The 27274-nt window shown below is 41.6% G+C and overlaps 1 protein-coding gene across 4 annotated transcripts in view; it reads right to left on the minus strand.

Annotated features, from left to right (window-relative positions):
• The window catches only part of LOC135495841 (heat shock factor protein 1-like), a 134498-nt gene that overhangs the window by 39778 nt on the left and 67446 nt on the right, over nucleotides 1-27274 (minus strand). For 3 of the 4 annotated variants that reach the window (XR_010448604.1, XM_064784819.1, XM_064784822.1), the window contains exons 8-11: nucleotides 22317-22456; nucleotides 17406-17537; nucleotides 9529-9646; nucleotides 7265-7322 (exon numbers count right to left, since the gene is read on the minus strand). Coding sequence is in view for 3 of the 4 variants with exons in the window: in XM_064784819.1 (XP_064640889.1) it covers nucleotides 7265-7322; nucleotides 9529-9646; nucleotides 17406-17537; nucleotides 22317-22456 (448 nt within the window). In the remaining variant the exon portion in view is untranslated. The remainder of the gene's footprint in view (nucleotides 1-7264; nucleotides 7323-9528; nucleotides 9647-17405; nucleotides 17538-22316; nucleotides 22457-27274) is intronic. The other variant, XM_064784821.1, reaches the window with a different exon arrangement.

Here is a 27274-nt window from a genome sequence, read left to right on the forward strand (position 1 = left end):
GCTTAGAGAGGCATCACTTTTTCATTGATTTTCCATGCTGGTCTCATTTTTATCTCATGGCAAGTTTCCTCAGTTGCAAACACTGTTGTAATGCTGATTTAACTCGAGATGCCCTGTATCTCTTTGGATCCTATGCCACAGATGTGTGGTCGGTGTTTCTATGCCATGAGTTCTTGATGCCTGTCTGTATGATGTATATAACATGCTGCAACCAGGTGTGGGTGGGGCGAGTTCTATGATAAATGTTATATAAACGGAATTATTAGCCTGGACCTTGTTTCATAGGATTACTCGCCTGATATCACTGTATATATCTATCAGCCTCAGGGGGCGTCGGTTATGCTGAGATCTTGTCAGTAGGATTGTGCAGTGGATGTGTCTCCACAGGAGCTATAACTCCCCTGGACATGTCCACAGGAGCCATATGAAATTGACTCCTGTGTGGTGGGTATTTACCATGTCGCAGGAGCTATCATACTACTATTCCACGATGACGGAAATTAGAAGTTGTAATGCACCATGCCTACTTTAAATAAATGAAATATGAAGAAAGCTGTTGGCTGTTCCTGCTTTGCCCATTTTTCCAAAAGCTATTTCTCTTACCACTGCACAAACTAAATGTTTTCTCTCTTTGATTTTTGAAGTTCTTTTGCTTTGTTCATGTTACAGTTTTGCACGATTCCTCGCCTGCCGATGCTGAGGACCCCATTTTGGGTACTCCAGTCTTAAATAAACCTAGCCGTAGTTAACTTTCCAGACCCCTTTACAAATAAGTAAAAAGACCACCAATTTGATCTCCAGAGTCCTACCTATTGTCCCCCTTTAACCACTTAACTGTGGAATTTTTTCCATTAACCCAACCCCAGTGGGGGATTAATTTGGAAAAAAATACCATTTTTTCAGTAAGTATGTTTTATTCACCTTGTAACACAATGTATTGTAATTTCAACAGTAACAGTAACAGTAACTCAGTAACACACAGTTCAATCTGTAATCTATCTAGCCTGTCTAGTCATCCTGATCTGACACATCCATGTCACCTGACCCATCCGATTCATCCGCTGGATTCGGCAGAATGTCAGTGTTGTACCTCACCAAAGTGTGGTAAAGCTCAAAGCAAGGGGCAGCACACAAGGCTTTGTCACACTTTCTGCAGTAGTAACTGGACTCCTTCCTCTTCTTCCTAGATTGACAAACAACACACCTACGTGTAGGTTTGTCTTTCTTGGGAGTGGGAGGAATGTGACTGGGGAAGTGACGCTCACTTAGTCGCTGCGGCATTTCACCATGAGGAGGTCTACCTCGTCTAGGCTTGGCAGGTGCCCCTTGCTTGTACTTTGCCAGAATGCCCTCAATCAGATCCAACTGAAAGGTCAGCCTGTCCATCTTTCCCCCCTGTTTCTTGTACAGCAAGTAGGCGTTGAGAGCAGACATGTCCACTAGATGTCTGAATTGCTTCTGGTAGTACTTTTTGAGCCTCTTCCTGGCTGAGGGATAGCACACCAGATAGGCATCACTCAGGTCAACGCCACCCATTGTATCGTTGTAGTCAAGGCAGACTTGGGGTTTCGACACCACCTTATCCCCTCTCTGTCTAACATCTACTTTGGTACCATTGTGGTAAGTGGAGAGCATATGGACGTCTTTCTTATCTCTCCATTTGAGAGCCATCAGCTTACCACGGTAATAGTCACAACTTTCCCCCTTTTTCAACCGCTTCTGCTTCATCTGGACAGGTAGGCCTTTTCTGTTGGATCTGATTGTACCTACCGCATCTGTTTCATGCTGACACAGGAAGTCAAACAGGACTGGAGAACTGAAGAAGTTGTCCATGTTTATCCCATATCCTTGATCGAGGAGAGGATGTGCAAGCGAGAGGACGACCTTGGCTCCCATTGATGGGTTATCACGGTACTCAGCACGGTATTCGGTGTCTTGCCCGGTGTAGATGAAGAAATCCCAAATATAGCCAGATTGGGATTCGCACAACTCGTAGGACTTGATGCCAAAGCGTGCTCGCTTGGATGGAATGTACTGTTTCCAGCCAAGGCGGCCTTTCCACATCATGAGCGATTCATCTATTGCAATCTCCTGCTCTGGCTGGTACACAGACTTGAATTTCTGGCGCAGATGGTTTAGGACAGGGTACAGCTTGTAGAGCTTCCTGGACACATTTGGAATGCCAGGATCCATCATTGTGTTGTTGTCAAAGTGTAAAAATTTGCACAACAGAAGGAAGCGATCACATGGCATTATATCGCTGAAGAATGGCGTTGCAATGAATTGCCGCTTGCTGAAGTACATCTGGTTATCTGGCTTCTGAATAATCCCTTGTAGAAAAAGGAGAGCCAATAAAACCCGTACTTCATCAGAGTTTGTGTCCTGCCATTGTTTATAAAGTGACCTACGTTTCTCCTGACCTCTGTGCTCATCAATGAACTGTGCAGCATAGAGGTTGGTCTGCTCCACAATAACTGCTAAAATATCATCATCAAAAAACAGTTCAAAGTACTGCACTGGATCATCCTTATCGGCAACATTAGCCTTCAACCCTGGTACAGCAGTAAACTGAAACCTGTCACGACGCTGTCCATTTTCTGTCCAAGGAGGTTGATTTTGAATTACCCGCGCTTGAACTTGGTTGCCATGGTGACCACCTAACACATGCCCGATATTACCATCACTGCCACTGTCAGAGCTTGCATTGTCAGGCATATCATCCCCACTCTGACTTGTTGCATCTAAATCGGAAGCATTCTGGGCATAAGGTTCATCATCATCGTTAGAAGATACATAATCGGACACTTCATCGTCAGAATGGAGTATCTGTTCCAAAAGATTGTCATCCAGAACACGCCTCACCTTTTGTGGTGCTGCCATTTCCGAGAAATCGCCGACAGTGCTGCCACACCTCAATAAAACTTGAGACTAAACATCGACGAACTTCGGGGAATCCCCATTGACGATCATGGTATTGCATAGAACTGATATGACTACTAGAAAATAAGGTATAACAGTATGACGAGATATCTCGTCGTACCCAATAGCGGTGCACACGTGCATGACGAGATATCTCGTCCTGCACAGTTAAGTGGTTAAGAAACCATTTTCAAAACACAAAAGTCCAACTAGTATTGGGCAATTCGCCTAACAGCAAATTGCAGACCATATCCCTGGTGAAAGTATTTTGTCATGTTGAGAAATTAGGTTTGCACCAGGATATAACCAGATAAATCAGAGGCAAATAACCCTGAATAACCAGCTGAATTAGGTTGTGACAGTAGGTGCATCATAAATACTAGAATTAGCGATGGTTCTGGGACTGCAACAACTCAGCATATGGATGGTCAGAATCCAGCAGACAACAAGCAAATGTAATCTGAATCTCAACATCTTTCGTATCTTTTGATGAGTTTTCTGGTCGAGTGAGGGAAACCAGTTGGCCATCTGATATAGCTGGTGGGGATGAAAGCTCCCAATGTTGGGACGACCAATAATACATTGCGTCTCCACAGTATTTATATTATAATACCTCCCTCCATGCACACATGGTTCTGCTGCCAATTTTTTCTTCAAATGATCTAGGTGTCAATCATACACTTGTGGGTACTGGCACCACGTAGGTAACTTCTGATCTGATCTTAAGTGGCAGGTTTTTGGTGCTTTGTCCTGGTGCTCATTTTTAAGATGACAAAACACTATCACCAGGGATATGGTCTGCAATTGCTGTTAGGAAAGTCACAACCTGGGGACAAAAAATAAATGTGATTTAGACTTCGCATTCCTTTGAAGTGTAGGTTGCAACATCCCAGGCCATTGATGCATGCATGGTCACAACATAGGGGCAACCGGGAATCATGGCAAGGATTTTTACAACCATTCTTTTGAGGTGTAGATTGTGATGCGAGGGAAGTGTCTTGATCTCTACATAAAATTCCTTCGACATGGTGCAACAAACCAGTCCAGTAGATATATACATGGTCATAGCATACGGCATCGAGACAACCAGTATGCAAGGTTACGGCCAGGCCCAAGGGGTATGACCGATCAGCACTAAGAGTAAAAACGTAAAATGCAATAATATCTTTTTAAACTAACTGCCACAGTAGGTTTATTTATTCAGTCTTTTTGAAGTAAAAGTATTACAGTGAAAAGAACGAAATACGGCTGGAATATTATACTGGTTTGTCTTCGGACGGCAAATTCAGCACTGCACCGATGTCAAGGTTAAGACGGTTATACGACTTTGCCTCATCAGCTCCTCGTGGTCAAGGCTCCTATATCCGTGACTGATGCGGTCGCAGAACAGAACAGATGCTGATCATCCCCGTCACTGCGTCAGGCTGTAAAACAGAGCGAGGAAATATTTTAACTTCACCAGAAGTTTTATCATTCATTATTCAGACCAACAGACACTGACTACCTGCTAATAGTCTATGAATTTCATTGTCATAATTCAGAACAAACACTTATCACCTTTGCTGACAATATTTTCAGAAGGTGTGTACATTCGTGTGTCCATTTACACTGCACGTGTATACGTGCTTTACTGTACATTTCTACAGGAGTGAGCAGGATGTACAGAAAAACAATCTCCAAAACGGATCTGTTGCTTTCAGCACTCGCGACACGTTAAGCGAGGTTTTAGCAATTATTTTCAGTGAAGGTATATCTCATGTGTAGAGTCTGGGTGATTTTGAGACATTCTTAGGTGTTTAAGGCGCACAGTTTGATGAAACTTGCCCGAATTCGTAATTTTTTTGATGAATGTATATCCGCCATTGCGGGGATCTGGAAACTTTCGGATGACAAGTTTGCCTCAAAAGATGGACGTGCTCCCTATAATCACCCAAACTAACAGCGAATATATATTCTTAAGATCCTTTTCTTGACCTCTGATGCAGTGTTTCAACACAAATTTGAGGGCGATTACAGTCACGAAAAATTCACACTCACCCAGTCTAGAATGCGTAGACGAAATGTCTGTTGGCTCTTCAATGTAGCGGGTATCCTCCCACCTGTTCAGGTCGGGACAGATCAACGTTGAGCAACTTGCCTAATCGGTAAAAACGCGGGAGGCAGTGCTATTACCGGAACGGTTCAGAACCGGCGATTTTCATTAAAAATCACCCGAAAACTAAATGAAATGGCCAGGGCCATTGTGCTCACCTCATGTGGAGGAAAGATGGATAAAGAGCATGGTATTGTGTCATGTAGTGTTAGGTTTGATGTAGGTCCGAGCAATTACAATTTCCCCAAAATGGCCAATTTACAGTACATTCGACCTCTGTGACCTTGAAAAGTAGGTCAAATCAAAGAAGACCCGGGTGACACATTGAATGGTTGTTAGAATTAGATGTACCTATGATATAAAATTGGTGCCAATCGGGCAAGTCATTACTAGGAATAATGGCATTTTCAAGAATTTAGGATTTGGCCCCCTCCCTGGAGGCCAAACGGCAAATCAGATTGCACCAAACTTCGGTACCTGAGATCACCTGACCAAGGGGTACATGTGTAATTAATTTGTGATCAATAGTCATTGTAGTTAAGAAACGTGCCATAGTTACCGCCTGACGGCGAATTTACGCCATTTGACCTCTGTGACCTTGACAAGAAGGTCAAATTAAAAACCTGTGTGACATATACTGTATGGTGGTTAGATGTACCCATGTTATCAAATTGGTGGCAATCGGGCAAGAAGTTAAGGAATAATCACATTTTTAAGGTTTTTGGATTTTGCCCCCTGGTGGTCAAGTGGTGAATCATATTGGACCAAACTTCGGTCCCTGAGATCACCTGACTAAGGGGTAAATGTGTACCAAATTTGGTATCAATAGTCATTGCAGTTTAGAAACGTGCCATCGTTACATCCCAACGGCCAATTTACACCATTTGACCTCTGTGACCTTGAAAAGGAGGTCAAATCAAAAACCCGGAGGATATATGATGCACCTTTGCTAGAAGTACCTACCATATTTTTTTCAAAATTTCCCGACTACTATTAAGGGAGATATTGCATATTTTCAATTTTAACGTTTGGCCCCCTGGTGGCCAAACCATGAAACGAATCGGACCGAAACATGGTCTCCAAGGTGTCATTACATAAGGGTACATGTGTCCCAAGTTTCAACTCAATAGCTCTAACAGTTACGAAACGTGCCCTGCTAACGGACGACGGACGACGACGACGACGACGACGACGACGACGACGACAACGACGACGGACGACGGACGCCACGGTATGGGATAAGCTCACCTCTGCTAAGAGGTGAGCTAAAAAGTAAGCAACGGCTGCAAAAATAAAGTACACGTTGTTCGTTAGCAGGTTATGAAACGTAACCTAACCAAATTTCAGGTCGTTCCGTGCCGCAGTTTCGGAGATACGTGTCGAAAACCACATCCCTCAGGTCCTGGCGATCGGCTCAGTAAAAACAATAGACCATATCCACGGAGTTGTGGATATGGTCTAATTAACTACCCAAGGCCACGTGCATTTGTTGACATTTGCACTGCGCACATGTGTTTGTTTACAATTTAATTTTCCGCGAAATCTCAATGATCACATGACCTGCAATCGCGGATTAAAAATAACACTGTTATTGTGGAGAGGTCAATCTTGCGCATGTTAACTCCATTCCCCATCGACGGCACTGTAACAAGCATGCATAAATAATCTGAAGTCCGCAAGACCATAACTATTGATATAACCCAATCTTGACACGAGAGGCTCTGATTTCGTTCCTTAGAACGCCTCTAGAATATAATATATATATATGATAAAACATTGATCATCGTGTCTTCAGAATAGCTGCTTATCGTTTATCCATCTGCGGACAACACTGTTTTGACCTGTTGATGTAGGGAGTCATGTGTACCAGATTTCAAGTGCAAGGCTATATACTTGCCATAGTTACATTCAAATGGGACATTTACGCCATTTGACCTCTGTGACCTTCAAAATTACGTCGAATAAAAAAACCTGTGGGATATATAATTTATCATTGCTAGGAGTACCTACAGTAAAAATATCATCGAAAAACAAGTCACTGATAACTAGGATATTGCACTTTTTACCTTTTTCAGTTTTGGCCCCCTGGTGGCCAAGACGAGAATCAGACCGGACTGAATTTCGGTTTCAGAGGTTATATAACGTGGGGAGTCATGTGTATACAATTTCAAGTTCATAGATTTAGCAGTTAGGAAATGAACTGACCACAAACATTTGGCAGTTCACAGTATTTAGATTAACACAGAAACTCACCAACTGGCTCATTGTGCTTTCCGCCCATCTGGTGACCTTCTTGTCCGTCATGGAACAACTGAATAAGCAATCAAAACATCTTAAATTAACAACTGCAAGTGTGGAAATGACAATAACATTGATGCATAACACTAAAGGAAAAGTTTCGTTTAAAAAATGCAATGGGGCGATATCTAAATGTTGTTGTCATAGTCAAAAACAACGATAATATCCAAGCATATTATCTCTGCCAGTATTGGCTTCCATAGCACGTGCATTGCATGTATAATATGCACAAATGTATGTGGCAAGAATGCTCAAACAAAATGCCGTAAATGTGGCGACTTACTGAAGATCTTCAAGTCTGCTCTATTGTAACCCTGTTTAATATTACTAAAGTGAATAATCATTTCCATTTTAAGCCAATCAAAATTGTTCAAAGGTCAAACTTGCCCGCTTCAAATCATCAACTGCACGAACAAAGCTGATCACACAGCAATTTTCTTTATGTACCAAAATAGTGCGCATAAAACACCTCAAAATCACTTAGTCTTAGGGGGATTTTTTTCAGACAAAGACTTAAAATGCAATATGACCTTTTTTCAATTTTTGGAATGAAATGAAAGGGCCATTGTGCTCACCGTATAAATATTTGGTGGATAGGAATTCGTCCTGGTTTAAAAACATGCTACATGTATAGTACACATATATAGTATATAGGTCAAACCAAAGTCGGTATGAGATGTGATTTATAGTTGTTTCGAGTACCTTCCACAAAAATATCATCGAAAACAGATCACTAATAAGCGAGATGTTGCACTTTTTACCTTTTTCCTTTTGGCCTCCTGGTGGCCAAGTCGAGAATCAGATCAGACTGAAATTCGGTGACCGAGGTTATATGACGTAGGGAGTATTGTGTACCAAAGTTCAAGCTTATAGCTTTAGCATTTAGGAAACGTGCCATAGTTACACACAAACGGCCAATTCACACCAGTTGACCTCTGTGACCTTGAAAAGTACGCCACATCGACCTGATTTTTTGTCGACATGTAGAGCTACGTAACAGGTGTCTACATACCAAATTTAAAGACTATAGGACGAATAAAGACAAAACGTGCCACTATCGGTGAAATTTTAGAGTTTGACCTCTGTGACCTTGAAAAGTAGGTCAAATCAAAAACCCGTATGATATGTGATGTATCCTTGCTAGGGGTACCCACCATCTTGTCAAAAACAAATAAATGAGATATTGCACATTTTAACTTTTCAGTTTTAGCCCCCTGGTGGCAAAGTCAAGAATCAGACCGGAGCGAAATTCAGTGTCAGGGTACATATGACCTTGAGAATGATGTATATAAAGTTTCAGGTACATAGCATAAGCGGTTAAGAAACGTGCCACAGGATACGACGGACGACAACAACGGACACAGCGCTATCGTATAGACTCCCCTACGGTGAGCCAAAAATGCGGCACTCTGAATACAAACATAGTTATTGTGACAAAGTCGACTGTTCAGCTTCGCTTCCCAGCTTTTCACTATACTGAAGCACAGTGCCGATGCACCCGTACCATCACCTACGGATGAGTGCGTCACTCTCCCTCTCTTCGAAGGCAGGCTTTTACCTCGGCTCTTCATATTACACTTTTTGTGAGTATGTGGATGCAGTTGGCGAATACAATTTTCCCCTCTATCATACTATTCTCACTAAGCTTGCTGCACATGCGCGCAGGCAAGCCTAAACTCATGAAATTAATTTTTTTTGTAAGCCATTTTATTTTTGCAGATTTGTGAGGAACGCAAATATGACTTAATGACCCGAGTGAGTGCCCCGTCTTAGTTACTGTACTATACCATAGATGATTCTCCTGTAGCTTATATATACGTATGCATGGGCGGTTAGGGTTAGGGTTAGGGGTAGCATTATATACAAAAATAGGGGTAGCACTAAATATGATAAGGAATAGTGAATATATAGTGGGAAATGCTGATGGTCGGTAAGCTGCCTCGGTGGCCAAGTGGATACACTCTCTGCCTACCACACGGTAGACCCAAATTCTATTCGAACTGTGGGTAATTTTTATTCTCTTTTGCAAAAAAACATTCAAATTTTTCGGGCCACACACCGAGGTCATGAAATCACATTTCGCGTGAGGAACCTTAATTTGCAAAAAAATATATATTGATTTGAAAACAGACACACTTACAAAAGTCTGTCCAAAATCATTCCACTAAAATGATTTCGGCGTTCTCTAACAAAACAAGAAATCTGGATGCTGAACTTACCCCAGCCATGGTGTTGGGATCAAAATAAGGACTCCCAGACAGCATGTCACGCAGAGTTTCTAAATCCGATTGCATGAACTCCACCTGCTCTGAGAAATCATCTCGGCGTGTGTATAATCTGCAAGTAAGCAAACAATAAATTTCTTCAGAATCTTAGAGTAGCTCAAGTCTTCTTGCACACCTTTTAGTGCCTGGTTATTTCTTTTTGGTTAAAGCAGATTGGTCAAATAAACATTCCCAAGTAAGGCAGAAGCCAAGCTCTCGGGAATATGTGCATTTAGATCTTTTACTGAATATACCCATTACCCCATATGCACACATCGAAGGGAGGTATTCTATGCAGACACACCATAGGGTGCGGTTCACTGAAAGCGTCCTAAGATCAGTATATAAGCTATTCAAACGAAAAAGTCTGAACACGATTCAACTACTGCAGTACTGGCTCCCGCATCGTATTGGTAAATATCTCATTTAGAACATGGTAATGCAGATATAAATCGCCCAAACTATTTGTAACTTTAATGAAAAGGCTGGGGCCATTGTGCTCAACGTAAAGCTATTTGTGCTGGTTAAGAAACACTGAGAGAGAACTTCTTGGTGTTGTCTGGTCGCCTGAGAAGTTTAACCATTTTGGTTAAATCGGTGAAAGTACAAACCGATCACAAACCAATCGTAGCTGCATCAAAAAAGCAGATCTCAAAGTCAAGTCTGCGCCTTGGACGCCTACTGCTACACATGGCTAAATATGATGCTGAACTCGAGTACCTTCCAGGAAAGGACAATCTTATTGCCGATGCCCTGTCCCGCTTAGATCCATACCACGAACTGAAACCTGACGTGAGTTACACTGACATTCCGGAAATATGCGTGAATTATATAACCGCTATGCATACTGCAAATGAAACTGACCTTGTAGGCATCAGAAAGCAAACCAATATCGATCAGACATGCAAGATACTTTCCACGCTAATCACCGGCGGATGGCCTGACCAAAAGGCTGACTGCCAACCAGAAGCACTGGATTTCTGGAATAACCGCGAGGATCTCAGTATTGAGGATGGCATCATCTACAAATGCAACCGAATAGTGGTTCTATAAACTTTGTGCAAGAAAATGCTCTCACTGATTCACCAAGGACATATGGGAATCGAAAAGTGTTTGCTGCGAGCAAAACAATCCGTATTCTGGCCGCGAATCACTTGTGATATCAAAGGAATAGTATATCAATGCAGAACCTTTCAAACACACCAAAGAAAACAATCACCAGAACCGCTCATTCCGCATGATATACCACAATACCTTTGGCAGAAGATAGGATAAGATTTGTTCGAATCACTACTTGCTAATTGTGGACCATTACTCCAAGTTTCCAGTAGTAAAGAAACCAGGACGTGCACTGAGTGGAGAAACAACCGTGTCGTACTTCAAGTCCATCACCAGTGAATATGGACTTCCTGAACATCTAGTCTAAGATAATGGACCCCAGTATGACAACTACAAAATGAGAGAATATTGTGCCGCTCAGTTTTCGCCACACAACAAGCAGTCCAAAATATCCGCAAAGTAACGGACAATCCGAGCGCTGCGTGCAGACAGTGAAACACTTGATTCTAAAAGTGGAAGAGTCAGGTGAGGATGCTTATCTGGCACTCTTGAACAATCGTTCTATGCCACTTTCTGCAGACTTACCTAGTCCTGCACTGCTGCTCACGAGTCGCAACATTAGGACAATGCTACCTGTATCAAAGAGGTTACTGAAAGGTCAACCTCAAAAAACTGACCTCATCAAGGATAATCTTGCAAAACGGCAGGATAAACAACAAGAGGCCCAAGGGCCTCGCGCTCAGCTGAAATGGATAGGTGAAGGCAAGGGCCAAGTGTGTGTTGGTATCCTGTTATTATGAGGCAACATGAAGCTGTAACGTCTAGCACCCAGAATTGCTGGTGCGAAAGACCTTCAGTGCATGCTGAAGTACTGAGTTGACGTCACCCTGCTATTATGACTTAACGTCATTTCTATTGCCGTTGCAGTAGTGGGGTGTGTGATGACGTCAAGGAGTTGTGTGGTGACGTCAAAGAGTGGAGTCCTTGTCATCATGCAGCGCAGGTGGAACTAATAACATGCACAAAAGGTACATAACTATAACAGCGTATTTTGTGAGGTGGGGCCTGGTGCTTTACAATGGCCAAATGAACCGATTGTTGTCTGGACATTGATGAAGTGGATGCAGCCAAATGTTTGGGATGGTCTTTTTTGTATGTGAAGAAAAGAAGATAAAGAGTTGGTTAACAAAATGAACTTTATTGGTGCGGCAGATATTTGAAGCCTTTCGGCAGATATTTGATGCCTTGCGGCAGATATTTGTTGCCTTGAGGCAAATATTTGATAACGCTCTCCGGGAATAGAAAGCAGTAAGACGAGTAAGCACACCTTACTCTGATGTGGGAACAGTAAGTGCTTTACTGGACTTGAAATGTGCCAACGACTCCTCTTGCAATAACCAACAACAGTCAATCTGTAAACAAGAGGCCCAAGGGCCTGGCGCTCAGCTGAAATGGATAGGTGAAGGCAAGGGCCAAGTGTGTGTCGGTACCGTTATTATGAGGCAACGTGAAGCTATAACGTCTAGCACGCAGAAGTGCTGGTGCGAAGACCTTCTTGCTATATCAGTGCATGCTGAAGTACTGAGTTGACGTCACCCTGCTATATGACGTAAAGTCATTTCTATTGCTGTTGCAGTAGTGGGGTGTGTGATGACGTCAAGGAGTTGTGTGGTGACGTCAAAGAGTGGAGTCCTTGTCTTCATGCAGCGTAGGTGGAACTAATAACATGCACATGGACACAAGGTACATAATTATTACAGTGTATTTTGTGAGGTGGGGCCTGGTGCTTTACAATGGTCAAATGAACCGACTGTTGTCTGGACATTGATGAAGTGGATGCAGCCAAATTTTTGGGACGGTCTTTTTTGTATGTGAAGAAAAGAAGATAAAGAGTTGGTTAACAAAATGAACTTTATTGGTGTGACAGATATTTGATGCCTTTCGGCAGATATTTGAAGCGCCTTGCGGCAGATATTTGTAGCCTTGCGGCAGATATTTGATAACGCTCTCCGGGAATGGAAAGCAGTAAAACGAGTAAGCACACCTTACTCTGAATGTGGGAACAGCAAGTGCTTTCCTGGACTTGAAATGTGCCAACGACTCCTCTTGCAATAACCAACAACAGTAAATCTGTAAAAAAAGATAAGAGAAATTAACACTGACTGAATAAAAAAGGGTGACATAGACGGGGAAATGTACACCACCGGATACAGTCTGTGCTTGACCAGGCATCGGTCAGATGATATCCTGAACAAGGCATCTATGGAAGCAAATCCAGAAAGAGACTTAACCTTTGAAGGGCACACTTATTACTCAGTGAAAAGTCAGTCCTGTGGGCTGTTTTCCAATTCAAAATAAAAGTGTAACCTCTTTAAATTAGTCTCACAGACTGAACCATAACACTCAACAGCCAACCGTGCCCACATGATGTGAGCCGAGAGCTGGGCTTAAAGATGAGCGAGTGGTGTACTACATTTTGGAAATTGTCTATCGTCTACGACATGTGACAGAACAGGATCTAGTGGACTTAATGATGAGGTACTATCAAATAAGGTGTCCATCAATTGAATCATGAGGGCCTGTTGAGTTATCCTCTTAGGCTATCGTTTTTGTCTTTTTTTACAGCCAACAGTACAACCATGCACAGCGCAGTGTAGACAGTACAGGATTGCAAACCAAAAACATGAGCATTGCTGCCTAACGAAACTGCAGTGGAATTCATACTACGATGTATAATGTGACTTTCAAAATAATTTTTTTCCCGGCCAATGACCAGATAGGGAGAAAACAAACGTAAATGGCGAGATTTGTTGCAAAATTGCCAACCACAACAACTCGGGGACCGTAGCCAAAATGGCCGACGGCGAATTCTCCGGTAGCTCGCGCAGTCCATAAACAAGCATCAATTTTACCAACTTTGGGTGCAAGCTTGGTCATCAAAGTTACAGAACTGTTAGAAATACATCTAAACAACATAAATATACAGTTAAAAGTGCATAAAAATCCCGTTTCAACCTCCGGGCGCTACCTTTTTTTCTCCGCCAGACTTCGGACCCTACCGGTCGTTATTTAGTGCGACCGCCACCAGCGGTGTTTATCAAGATCTTTCGCCGTTTTAATTGCGCGTTTTAGGCAGATTAATCAATTATTACATGCATGCATTATATATCACCGAAATGATAATTGCGTAGGCTATTTGAAACTAAGTTCAGATATTATTTTCGATTTTTGAACTGAATTAAGGCGAGTGATTCTTGACACCCGGTCGACAAATCAGGACTTGCAAAATTCACGTGAGATCGCTTGCATCATCGGCACGTTTGAAAGCCGAATTTCACAAATTCCACAAATATTTATCACATACTATATGTATCACCACAAAGGTAACTCTCTAGACTATTTGAAACCAAGTTCAGATACTTATTTTCACAAAACTTCGAAGCTATGCAAGCGATTTTTCAGTGGAAGAGATCGACGGAAACAAATTTCTCGCTCTAAAATGACATGAGACGAGCACCAACTTTCGCTAATTTGTGCACAAAATTTCCGCAATATTATAAAAAACTATTGATAAATCTGAATTATATACACTCTTTGCAGTACCTTCACAAATTTCAGGTACATGGTCATGTTGATTAAAAGAGTATCAACCGATTGAACATGAGAAAGTTCACTCACCTTCATTGAAGCAGCGACTACCGCCATTTTTAAATGGTGGCATCTCTACTATCGATCGGCCAATCAGCAGCACTGCTTGCAAAAAAGTTGAGCCACCGCCAAATTTGAAATCGCCAAAATTCAGTCAATGTGCCTGCAGCGCCAACTGGCGGTGAAAACTATATTAATTCCATTAAAAGTAAAAAATGAAAAAATATTCAAAAATATTCAGCCATATTTGAAATCAATATTTGCTCTGTGGACCGAGGTAAAAAGGGAAAGAAATCTAAACGCGAAATGACCTCATTCTCTTAATATAGGTCGGATCGCGCTGATTTTTCATTTTTTGAGTTCACCTTGGGCAACTCCTAATTTAACACCGTCAACGAAGTGGCTGGGCTTTCCCGGTCAGAAATGTCCAATTTTGTCCACAGATGGGTCCCTAGATGGATGGATGGATGGATTGCAGGACGGACACCATTTGAACAGCTATTCTACTAGCTCCGCTGACTTTGTCAGCTGAGCTAAAAAAAGAGAAGAGAAATTAACACTGACTAAATAAAAAAGGGTGACATTGACGGGGAAATGTACACCACCGGATACAGTCTGTGCTTGATCAGGCATTTGTCAGATGATATCCTGAACAAGGCATCTATGGAAGCAAATCCAGAAAGAGACTTATCCTTCGAAGGGCTTACTTATTACTCAGTGAAAAGTCAGTCCTGTGGGCTGATTTTCAATTCAAAATAAAAGTGTAACCTCTTTAAATTAGTCTCACAGACTGAACCATAACACTCAACAGCCAACCATGCCCACATGATGTGAGCCGAGAGCTGGGCTTAAAGATGAGCGAGTGGTGTACTACATTTTGAAAAATGTCTATCATCTACGACATGTGACAGAACAGGATCTAATGGACTTAATGATGAGGCACTATCAAATAGGGTGTCCATCAAATGAATCATGAGGGCCTGTTGAGTTATACTCTAAGCCTATATGGCCAGGCTATCGCTTTTATCTTTTTTACAGCCTACAGCACAGCCATGCACAGCGCAGTGTACAGACAGTACAGGATTGCAAACCAAAAACATGAGCATTGCTGCGTAACGAAACTGCAGTGGAATTCATACTACGATGTCATAATGTGACTTTCAAAATAATTGTTGTCACGGTCAATGACCAGACAGGGATAAAAAAAACGTAAATTGCGAAATCATGTTATTGGTAATTATTATCACTGAAACTTCACAGACATTTGCAAAATCAGTATCTAGCCTGTGAGTTTCAATCGAATCGGGAATTCTGACACACAGCACTGTGCAGTGTTGAGTGAATTTAGTGCGACGATCCCACACATTTGAAGAGTTGATTGCAGCAAATATTTCATAAATGAGCGGTACAGAAGACTGCCAGGCTATCTTCTGAACATAGAAAAGAAGAATAGTGAACATGTACTAACCTTTTGAAGTTGAAATATCCGAGGAAATGGTTTTAAAAACAGCCTTTAAGCGCTAGCTTCACATGGCAGCCATTATCACGTGATAAAAAGTTTTCGTGGTGCGAAAATTTAAATGGCTGTGTGTAGTCAGTCTCTGACTTGTCCCCAACAAATTCGCTAATAATAGCTAGTAGCGCCCCCTAGTCATAGATATGAACATTATTTAGCATCAAAACATATATTCCAAAACAACAACTTTATAATGAACCCAAATTGAGCCCCCCTGTTCTATTTTAAGCTGGCTATACAAAAAAGGCATTTTTTCACTGCAATCGGCCGTCCAGCGCAAAATATAGGTCGGATGGCGACAAAAAATTTGGTTCAAATTAGCCTTCACCTAGATGTTCCAGTAGACCGAAGTGATAGCCACTGGAAGATACGGTTACAAAATGTGCCCCTGTGGACAGATGGACTGACAGCAAGACGGACGGACGGACAGACAGACGCCACTCCATTAGCTATTTGACAATCTCAACCGACCTTTGGTCAGCTGAGCTAAAAACACTACTTTGATCAGAAAGCTAGATCAACTGCTCTACCTAGGCTGAACAATGGACAAAACGTCCGCATGTAATGTACAATGACAATCAGAAACTGTGGGAACCAGCTACAGTTGTCGCTATATTACCGCAGAGTCAGAGATCATACCTTGTGAAAACTGAAAATAACACCTACAGGAGAAATCGTAAGCACATCAGGGACACTCGCATTCGCACATGCAAGTTTGTCATTGACCAACCCCAAGACAATTCCAATGCTGTTTCATCATCAGAAGAAAATGAAACACTCGCACTCGCACACGCAAGTTTGTCATTGACCAACCCCAAGACAATTCCGATGCTGTTTCATCATCAGAAGAAAATGAAACACAGGACAATCCTATAGAGAAAGACAATCAGATATCTGATACTGGCAATTATACTACACGATCTGGCCGTGAAATCTGCAAACCAGTTAGGCTAGACTTGTAATTGCATAAGCCAGATCATGATAATGATATGAACAATTTCTGAAACCTATAAACATTGATTGATATGATATAGACAATTCACATAACATTGCTATATTTTCTTCATAATCACATCCATTTCTTGACATATCATTGAAGGACATTTTATTGCATATGATCTGCATTTGACTACAATATGTATCTATGATGTTTAATTCCAGAACAATATTGGACTGATCACCCATAAGTTTTGTTGAGTTGAGCTGATCAGTTTTATTTTACGAATCTCACATCTTATTCTTTTGTATTACGTTTAACCTGATACTCAATCCATAGCCTGTATTAAAAACATGTTAGGGATTCATTCAGGTAGGGAGATGTGACAGAACCAACTTGACAATAATAAGCCTGTCTATAAATTTAGTTCTATTGATTAGAACATAGGTGTCTCTACCTTACAATGTATCATTCTCATGAAAAGCTACTGGAGAGTACCAGCAACATGGCTTCCATCCAGAATCTGTATCTTTGTGTATCCAATCATGAATTACAATAGTATTAGACGACATCCGATCTTGTTACATATATCAGGAACACAATGAGGACGTTAACAACACCCAGAGGACTATCAGTATCATGGAATTGACCTTGTCAAACATCTACCAATACCTGTTCAATAAATTAAGCCCTGCATATGGATAGCCGCTTTGAGAAGAATTGAGGGCATCGACATCGAATTGAGCGGCTTCCTGTTGCTCAGCATATTCCTCACGTTGCTGGCGTTGATAATGATGGTAAGACCTGGAGAAAAGATGATGCAATTCGATTCGAATATTAAGTTTATTGACACTTCACATAAAAGGCATTTCATATCAGTGGAGATATAAATCAGCAAAGCCAAACCATAATGGGGGGGGGGGGGGGGGGGGGATCCACTTGACAGGCCTTATAGAGAATATTGCTCAAAATCATTGCTGAGAAATTTTCCAGTTTCAGTACTTGACATACTGGAAGCCAGACACAGATTAGTCAAGTAAACCTAAAATTCCTTAAATAAAAGGGCAGGGGCCTGTTCTCAACGTGTTTATATTTAGTAAACAATTCATTCTGATTGAGAAACGGGCTATAGTATATAACCAAATGGAAATGTTATGCCATTTGACCTCTGTGACCTTGAAAAGTAGGTCAAATCAAAAACCCATGTGACATTTAATACCATATGGTGGTCATATGTACATCAGACTGATGACAATCGAGCGAGTATTCAAGCAATTATCGTATTTTAAAGGTTATCAGATTTGGCTCCTAGTGGCCAAGTGGCGAATCAGATTGAACCGAGGTCTCTCTGCACCCAGGTGTATAAATGGGTACCGGTCAGAAATGCTCAGATTGTAGCGCTGGTTGAGCAGCTCATCTGAGGTCTACTGAAAGGTTTCAGGACAGACTGGGGTTAAAGTGTAAAGTCGGATGACAACCTATATCGTAGGTGATATCAGACTATAAACCCTAAACTTTAAACTTAAAACTTCGTTCAGTCCATGAGACCACCTGAATATAGGGTACCGTACATGTGAAACAAATGGTTACTGCATTTAAGAAACGTGCCATAGTTAACTCTTTCAGCCCTATGACCGTGTATACACGGATATCTAAACCATTCCAAAATCCTGCGATCGCATATACACGGAAACGCTGATACCAGTTTGTAGCTCATCATTGACGATCGCAAATGCGATTGCGGAGCCATCTATGGTTAACCAATTCAACTAATTGACTTCTGGGCTTCTAGGAAAAATTCGCAGAAATGATTTGGTTCGTTTTGAGTGTACTGGGGGGGGGGGGGGGGGGGGGGGTTGAAGAGAGATTTCGTTATGGCGATTTTTCACACAATCATGTGCTATGCCTAGTGAAAGTGTCCACAGGACCTTGATGTTGTATATATTGTTCTGAAACTTGATGGACAATGGGTGATATGAATAAAGACTAGCAAATGCTTTTACTCCGGTTTTGTACAGGAAGGCCTAGTGTAAATGTACATGGAGATTTAGATAAAAGCATTTGCTAGTCTTTATTCATATCACCCATTGTCTCTTTGTACACTCTGTCAGTTCCCTATCAGTTTATACAAAATAATTCAAGAGATTTTCAAGAAAATTAAACAGTGGCTTCCGCCAATTCTTCGGAAAATTTCAGGAGACAATGAAACGGCCAGGGGCCATTGTGCTCACCGTATAGATATTTGGTTCTTTGGAATTCAACCAGGTTAAGGAACATTGTACATGTATAGTATATAGGTCAAACCAAAGTCGGTATGACATGTGATGTATCGTTGCTTGGAGTAAGTACCATAAGAATAACATCAAAAACAAGCCACTGATAAACGAGATATTGCACGTTTTACCTATTTTAGTTTTGGCCTCCTGGTGGCCAAGTTGAGTCCCAGATCAGATCGAAATTCAGTGTCCAAGGTTACATGACGTAGGGAGTCATGTGTACCAAATTTCAAGTTCATAGCTTTAGTGGTTAAGAAACGTGCCATAGTTACACTCAAACGACCAATTAACACCATTTAACCTCTGAGACCTTGAAAAGCAGGTCACATAAAAAACTCATATGATATGTGATGTATCCTTGCTAGGAAAACCTACCATAAAATGTTACTGAAAACGAATCACTAATAAGTAAGATATCACACTTTCTAGGTTTTCACTTTTGGCCCCCTGGTGGCCAAGCCGAGAATCAGACTGGACTGAAATTCAGAGTCAGAGGCAGCTGACCTAGGGGGTCCTTTGTATAAGTCTCAGGTTCATAGCCTTAGGGGTTAACAAACGTGCCACAGTTGCGCTCAAATGGCCAATTTACGACATTTGACCTCTGTGACCTTGACAAGTACACCAAATCAAAAACCCGTATCATATGTGATGTATCCTTGCTAAGAGTATCTACCATAAAATTTTTACCAAAAACTAATCAGTAATAAGCGAGATATGGCACTATTCAAATTTTTGGTGTTGGCACCCTGGCGGCCAAGTTAAGAATCAGACCAGACCGAAAATCATTGTTACAGGTCATCTGACCTAGGGGGTCATGTGTACCAAGTTTAAAGTTGATAGCTTTAGTAGTTGAGAAACGTGCCATAGTTACACACAAACGGCCAATTCACACCATTTGACTTGACCTCTGTTGACCTTGAAAATAAGGTCAAATCAAAAACCTGTATGATATGTGATGAATCCTTGCTCTGAGTACCTACCATAACAATAAAATTGAAAACAAGTCACTATTAAGCGAGATATTGCACTTTTTACTTTTTTTAGTTTTGGCCGCCTGGTGGCCAAGTCGAGAATCAGATCGACCGAAATTCGGTGTCAAAGGTTATATTATGTATTGAGTCATGTGTACTAAATTTCAAGTTCATAGCTTTATTGGTTAAAAAACGTGCCACAGTTACACTCAAACAGCAAATTTATGCCATTTGACCTCTGTGACCTTGAAAAGTAGGTCACATCAAAAACACGTATGATATGTGATATATCCTTGCGAGGAGAACCTACCATAAAAATTTCATCAAAAACAAATAACTAATAAGTGAGATATCACACTATTTATGTTTTCAGTTTTGGCCCCCTAGTGGCCAAGTCAAGAATCAGACCGGACTGACATTCAGTGTCAAAGGTCATCTGACCTAGGGGGTCATGCATACAAAGTTTTGAGTCAATAGCCCTAGTGGTTAAGAAACGTGCCATTGTTTTAGATATAGGATATGACGACGACGACGACAGATGACGGACGACAGACGACGATTGCTACGGACACTGCAGTGTTGTATAGACTCCCCTACGGTGAGCCAAAAAGTGGCAAAGTTTCGCAGATTCTGAAAAGTCATACAAATTCATGGATATCTATTATCTACATATCACTGTAATGTGTGGAGCAAGGCCTTTCTAATGGTAGCAAGCAAGTAGTACTGGGATGAGTAGTTTGTTTGTTTTTAATCCGGAAATCTTGCTTTTTCTGAAAATCGGCTAGGATCTGGGAGTTGCCACGTCAAAATCGGCTAGGATTGAAAAAGTTAAAACCTAAACAAGTTACGCCACTTGACCTCTGTGACCTTGAAAAATAGTTCAAATCAACCTGTATGTAACTTTTTAGGTTTTCACCTGATGGCCAAGGTTAAAATCAGATTGGACAGAAATTTCATGTCGGAGGTTATTATGTACCAAATATCAAGTTCGTGGCTTTAGCAGTTAAGAAACGTGTCATAGTTACACTCTAACAGCCAATTAAAGCCATTTGTCCTCTGTGACCTTGAAAAGTAGGTCAAATCAAAAACCCATATGATATGTGATGTATCCTTGCTAGGATAGGAGTACCCCTGGTGGCCAAGTAGAGAATCAGATCAGACCGACAGATCAGACCGAAATGCAGAGTTCGAGGTCACCTGACCAAGGGGTCCATGTGTTGAAAGTTTCAAGCTCATAGCCCTAGCAGTTTAGAAACTTGCCACTGTTTGAAATATGATGAAGACATAAGACAGCGGACACTGCGTAACTGTATAGACTTCCCTATGGTGAGCCAAAAATCTTGAGGGCTAAATGAGAAAGGGTCAGGAATGGCCTTCTGAGAAATTTGTTTACGTCTAATAGCAGTCAAAAGTTGATTTGCAAATACTTTACCACTCTTCTCATTAAAGAGGCAGCTGACTGCATCTACAACTGGAACAGTAGAACCACTCTGTTATGGACACCCTCTCAATTCACAACTAACTTCACAACTGTAGCCCGAAATTCCGGTCAGATGTGCAAAGACTCACGTTCCTGTAGACCAGCATTTCGGCCTGATGACATCATGATGTAATGTAGTACGATGCATGATGCATTGCACGTCATTACATCATTGCCGGGAATGACGCTGTAGAAACCATTGGTCAACCAAATAACATAAAAAATGTCAAGTAGAGAGGTGTTCTGATTGCAGAGGTTCAATTCAATTGAAATGGCCAGTTTGAACAAAAGGTGTCATCCTGTGTACACTGACAACATTTTTACAACATTCTAGGTTGCAACAAATGTTGGCAAAATGTGTTAGTCCCAAGGATGTCCTTAATAGAGAGGTTCTACTATATAGGCATTGGAGAACTGCCCTTGTGGGACAAAACGTCAAATGTCAAGTGATATGTGCCATATGATGCCCCCTCATAAGCCTTGTTCCCTCTCTCTTCAGTTTTTGACGAAGTTTCTTTTGCCTCTCAACAATGAGTTAAAATTGCTGCAGAGGCACTCAAAGCAGAGCTTCTCTCCTTAGTATCATTCATTTTCCCTCCTAAATCCCTTTTTTTACAAAAATTTAATAACATTTTCACAACATGTTGTAAAAATGTTGCAATTTTATTTCTATGTATGTGTGTACAGAGCATGTTGTAAAATTGTCATGAAAATGTTGCAAAAATGTTACCACTACCAGTGTCCGCCCTGCCCAATAACGAGAACTGTAGGCAAAGGACGTTCCGTTGTATATAACCTTCAGACTTTGGGACCCAACATCAGAAGGAGAGGACTCCCTGTTGTCAATTTAACTTACTTGTCAATAAGTTTTTCCTGTGAGTTATTTCCCGATGAACTTGGTGTTGGCAGCGACGTAATTTGGGGAAATGGTGAATTATCTAACCGATGTTTATTGGCAGTGTTCATGTGTTTAGCTTCAGCCATTTGTGAATTTGCCTGAAAAAAAACATTGTGATGACAATAAGAAGGCTTCATCGTACAATAAGTGATTGTTTCTATAAGGTTTGAAATTGACAGTGTCCATTTATAACTCAGAAATCCAGTAAGCACCTGAAACAGCATGGTGTGTTACAGCTCCAGAGTTAAAAATATTGCTCAGGCATTGTTTCAGCAAAAATTGTGTCAGAGCATCACAGATAAGCTGCAAAGATACTGGGGGGGGGGGGGGGGGGTAATATAATAATAAATAATGTCATGGTAACTAACAGATTAGTGTGAAAAACATAGTTGTTAACAAGGTTATCACCTCGTGGTTATCACCGCGTGACATACAAATTGGGCTGTATGATGGTGAAGTAGTATTAAGATCAATGTTTGCAAATTAACACTTTCACCTCAGAGTGTGTGTATGGGTCAAACTCTCAACCAGCACACATATTTTGTGAGAGAGAGGGAAACTCTCTCTAACCGCATAGGTTCCGATATATTCCTTGATTGCCAAATATTGTTTATAAAGCTAACAATGTCCTAGTTGGTGCTCAGAAGACCTATATAATACAACTAGGTCTCGACCATGTTGGACTAAACCTTTGCCAGAGAACATGCTTTTCACTGGCTTCCTATTACAATACAGAAATTTAAAACCTGGAAAGGGGAGATAAGATTCAAATCAACAACAGTTTAGGGCGTGGAATATTACAAAACAATTGAATGGAATTCCAGACTGAAAAAAACAGACACTGAGAGCACGATATAACATCACGACACAGAAACATCACTTACTTGCCAAACTGGAATTAATATTTAAAGCAAACAGCATGCAACGCAAGAAATTTATAAGAAAAAAATTTTTTACAAAAGAGTTACTGTGACCGAAGTAAAGATTTAAAGATGTCAATATGGGACATTCTGCATAGGAAATTAGAGCATTTTAGAAGAATCAGACAACAAAAAAAAGAGAAAACATAAACAGAAGAACTGTTGAAGCGGTGTCACTCTACAGCCAGGTCCCAGCCACACTACTTGTGAGAACCGTTTTAGGCAACTATGGCGTAATAGGAACTGGCCAGGAACGGATAATCACTTCGTGTATTGCGCGATGACTGCGATTAACCTAGCTTATGCCGCACACGAATAGAAATAAATTACGTTACGGACCAAAGTAATTTAGAGTACTGATAGACGATCATTGACCGAACCCGAAACAATGATCCGAACTGAGGAATAACCAGAAGACGATACAAACCGACACGAACCGGGAAAAAGATGACGAGCCGCATCACCAATGATGCGATGCTGGATGGGTTTGGCGAACATTTATTTCACAGGAATCTTTTGGCCTATATTGTACCTACGTGTACGTGATTAGCAGCAGTTAACTACTCGGAAGATAATAATCCAAAGCTCCCAGCAACATTAAAATCCAATGCGCAATTTCAGTAATAGCAAACTTGAAAATTAAACCCGCCAACTACCCACTAATGGTGCCCTAAGCAAAAATAACAAATCATCGCATCCCAGTTCAATCTAATTTCTGCACTTTTCCCTTCGCTATATTCAGCCTAACTGAATTTGTTTGTAGTTTTGCCTCTCATCAGATTTATTTCGTTGATAATTGCTGGTTTTTGAGAAAAGGTGCTTTTGTGGTCATTTGTCCGTTTATTTCATGGATACTTTGGGTGATGTCCGTTTACTCGATAATTGCTTTTAAAATCAAATAAAAGGTTTCTAAGGTATTTGACATGAATTAATATTACTATTTGTCAAGTGGGATTGATGTTGGCCATTGACTGTTGAATAGTTTTTCGGGAATGACGAAAATATGTCAGCAGCGTTGAGAGTATATTCACTTCATGAATTAGAACTTTCTCTTTGAGAATGCCGAAATGTCAACAAAACATGATTGACAAACCTGGTGTTTTTCGCCAAAATTCATGTGTGCATGTTTTACATTTTTATTGCAATTTATTTCTTATTTTTGAGGCTAATTTCGACGTGTTCTTATAGAGTATTGCGTCGTTGATTTCCATGAGTGCGGCTCGCTTTCCAAGTTTTCAAGGTGGTAAATTTGAATCGAAGCGGTGAAAGCTGAATAGCTCAATTCGTTGTCATTTGACAAGCTGTTTCGGTGGCCTAGTGGATACACTCTCTGCCTATCACACGGTAGAACCGAGTTGCCCTTTAACCCTATTAAGTCTTCAGGTGCCGTTCCGTCTTGGAACTAGGCGGTCCACATCTTAGCTATAACCCTCAATAAACATGGCTGTCAGCATCATAACAAATAAGTAGTTTTCCCCATATTTGATCTATCAAATATCTGACGTGGTATTGCCATCCAGATCTAACATGGTGTCAGAAGTTTAAACCAAACCTGAAGTTATACTAGCTCCAAAGATGGGTGATAAAAATGCCAATTTGTAGCCACCAGACGGGCTGAACTTTATGGAACAAACCAACCTGAGTGAGGGTTGGAAACGATGGTACCAACGCTTCAGCATCTGGCTGGACGCTGCGCTGTCGTATAGACTCTCCTACGGTGAGCCAAAAAGATGGCAGCATGCTCGACCTGAAAGACTTGAATTGTGCAATCAGGAGAGAAAGATTTCATATCAGCACGCTGCAGGAAGTGATCGATAGATCGGTGCTAAGAAATATTACACTGTGCTAGACAAGAAAGACGCGTACTGGCAAATCCCTCTCAATGAGGAATGTTCGTTTTTGACAACATTTAACACTCCCTTTTAGAGGTATTGCTACAAAAGTATGCCATTTTGCATCATGCCAGCTTCCGAGATACGGCAAAAGCGCAACCAGCAGATCTATGGTGACATCCCAGAAGTGTATTTCATATTTCATGATCATGACGAAATCCTGACACGAGCTAGAGAGAACAATCAGAAGTTCAGTAAGCTGAAACTACAGTTAAAGAGAGCATCAGTTGCTAATGCTGGTCAGGTGCTGAGTCGCGACGGTGTGAAACTGGATGAAAACAAAGTTTCAGCCATCACTCAGATGCCCCAGCTAGTGGATCCAGAAGGGGTCCGTAGAATTCATGGTTTATTGAACTACCTTGCCCCATTCATTCCGCCCATGTCGTCAATCACCGCTCCTCTTTGCCAGCTGATCAAGAAAGACGTCCCGTCCCGTTCATATGGGGGCCCGAACGGGAAGAAGCTTCCAGTACATTGCGCCGCCTGGCGGCCAGTGAACCAGTGCTTAGGTTCTTTGATTCCAAAAAGGAAGCGACAATACAGGGTGATGCATCGTCCACCGGATTGGGGGCCTGTCTTCTACAGGAAAGCCAACCTGTTGCCTATCTGTCGAGGTCAATGTCATCCCCAGAGACTTATTATGCCAAAATTGAAAAGGATATGCTAGCGATTCTCTATGCAGCTGAAAAATGTCCTCAACTTTTCTATGGCCGTACTGTCATAGTCCAGTTGGACCACGAGCCATTGGAGACAATCTTTCAAAAGTCGTTGTATAAATCGCCCCCAAGACTGCAACTCATGATACTGCGGGCAATGAAATACGATTTCCACATTAAGTACCAACCTGGAAAACACATGTATATTGCAGATACTCTAAGCCGAGCCAGTCTGGCATCTGGGGACTCTGGTGAACAACAGTTTGCCGAGGCTGACAAACAGGTCCACATGGTGGTCACCAGTTTGCCGATATCCGAGAGCCGCAGAATGCAACTCCAAACCGCAACATGTGAAGACAAAGTGCTGCAGGAAGTCAGTCGCTATGTTCACTTTGGATGGCCAAAGTATAAAGACAAAGTGTCACCAGATGCCCGGTATTACTGGCCCATTCAAGATTAGCTCCATATGGCAGAAGACATTGTGTTTAGTGACCACAAGATTGTTCTTCCGGTCAGTTTAAGATCAGACTATCTCAAAATAATTCATGCAAGTCATCTCGGCATTCAAAAACGCAAAGCTCGCGCAAGACAGGTACTTTACCTGCCAGGACTGTAATCGGACATTGAAACGCATGTTGCAGGTTGCAGTATATGCAGAAAGTTCAGTCGCAATCAGGAAAAGGAACCAATGATCGCACATGAAATCAAGGGTCGCCCATGGGCCAAGTTGGGCTCAGACATTTTCACCTATGAGAAAGACTATCTGATTGTCGTGGACTACTGGTCGAAATATCCTGAAAATTTTGAGTTGCGATCAAAAACCGCGACAGCTGTCATCCAGAAGCTGAAAGAGTGCTTCTCGCGACATGGCATACCTGAAGAACTGGTCGCTGACAATATGCCATACAGTAGCCGTGAACTCCGGTTATTTGCAGACAAATGGGGTTTTAAATTGGTGACCTCAAGCCTGCGGTATCCCCAGCAGAGCAACTGTCTTAGTGAACGGAATGTACAGACTCTTAAAAATCTGTTGAAAATGGCAATTGATGATAGGGCAGACCCATTGCTCGCGTTGTTAGATTTTTGCAACTCGCCAGTGTCGGGAATGAACTATTCACCAGCTCAAATGCTAATGAACCGCCGCATCCAAACAAAGTTGCCTGTGAGTTAGGATCTCTTGAAACAAGTGATCCTTGTGGATGTGAAAGCTAAGCTCCGGCAATGCTAGGCCGTCCAGAAGAAAGAGTACGACCGTGGGGCCAGAAAACTTCCTGAGTTAAAAACTGGAGAAACTCTCCGTATTTGTAAGGACTGTCATTGGCAGCCGGCCGTCGTTAAAGACACTCATGAGACCCCCAGGTCATACGTTGTCACCTCCGATAATGGCACCGATTACCACCGTAACAGGAGACATCTCCGTCAGTCACCAGAGCCGTTTCTCCCAAAGC

The sequence above is a fragment of the Lineus longissimus genome, chromosome 11 (assembly GCF_910592395.1).
Source record: "Lineus longissimus chromosome 11, tnLinLong1.2, whole genome shotgun sequence".
In the NCBI taxonomy this organism is placed as follows: domain Eukaryota; kingdom Metazoa; phylum Nemertea; class Pilidiophora; order Heteronemertea; family Lineidae; genus Lineus; species Lineus longissimus.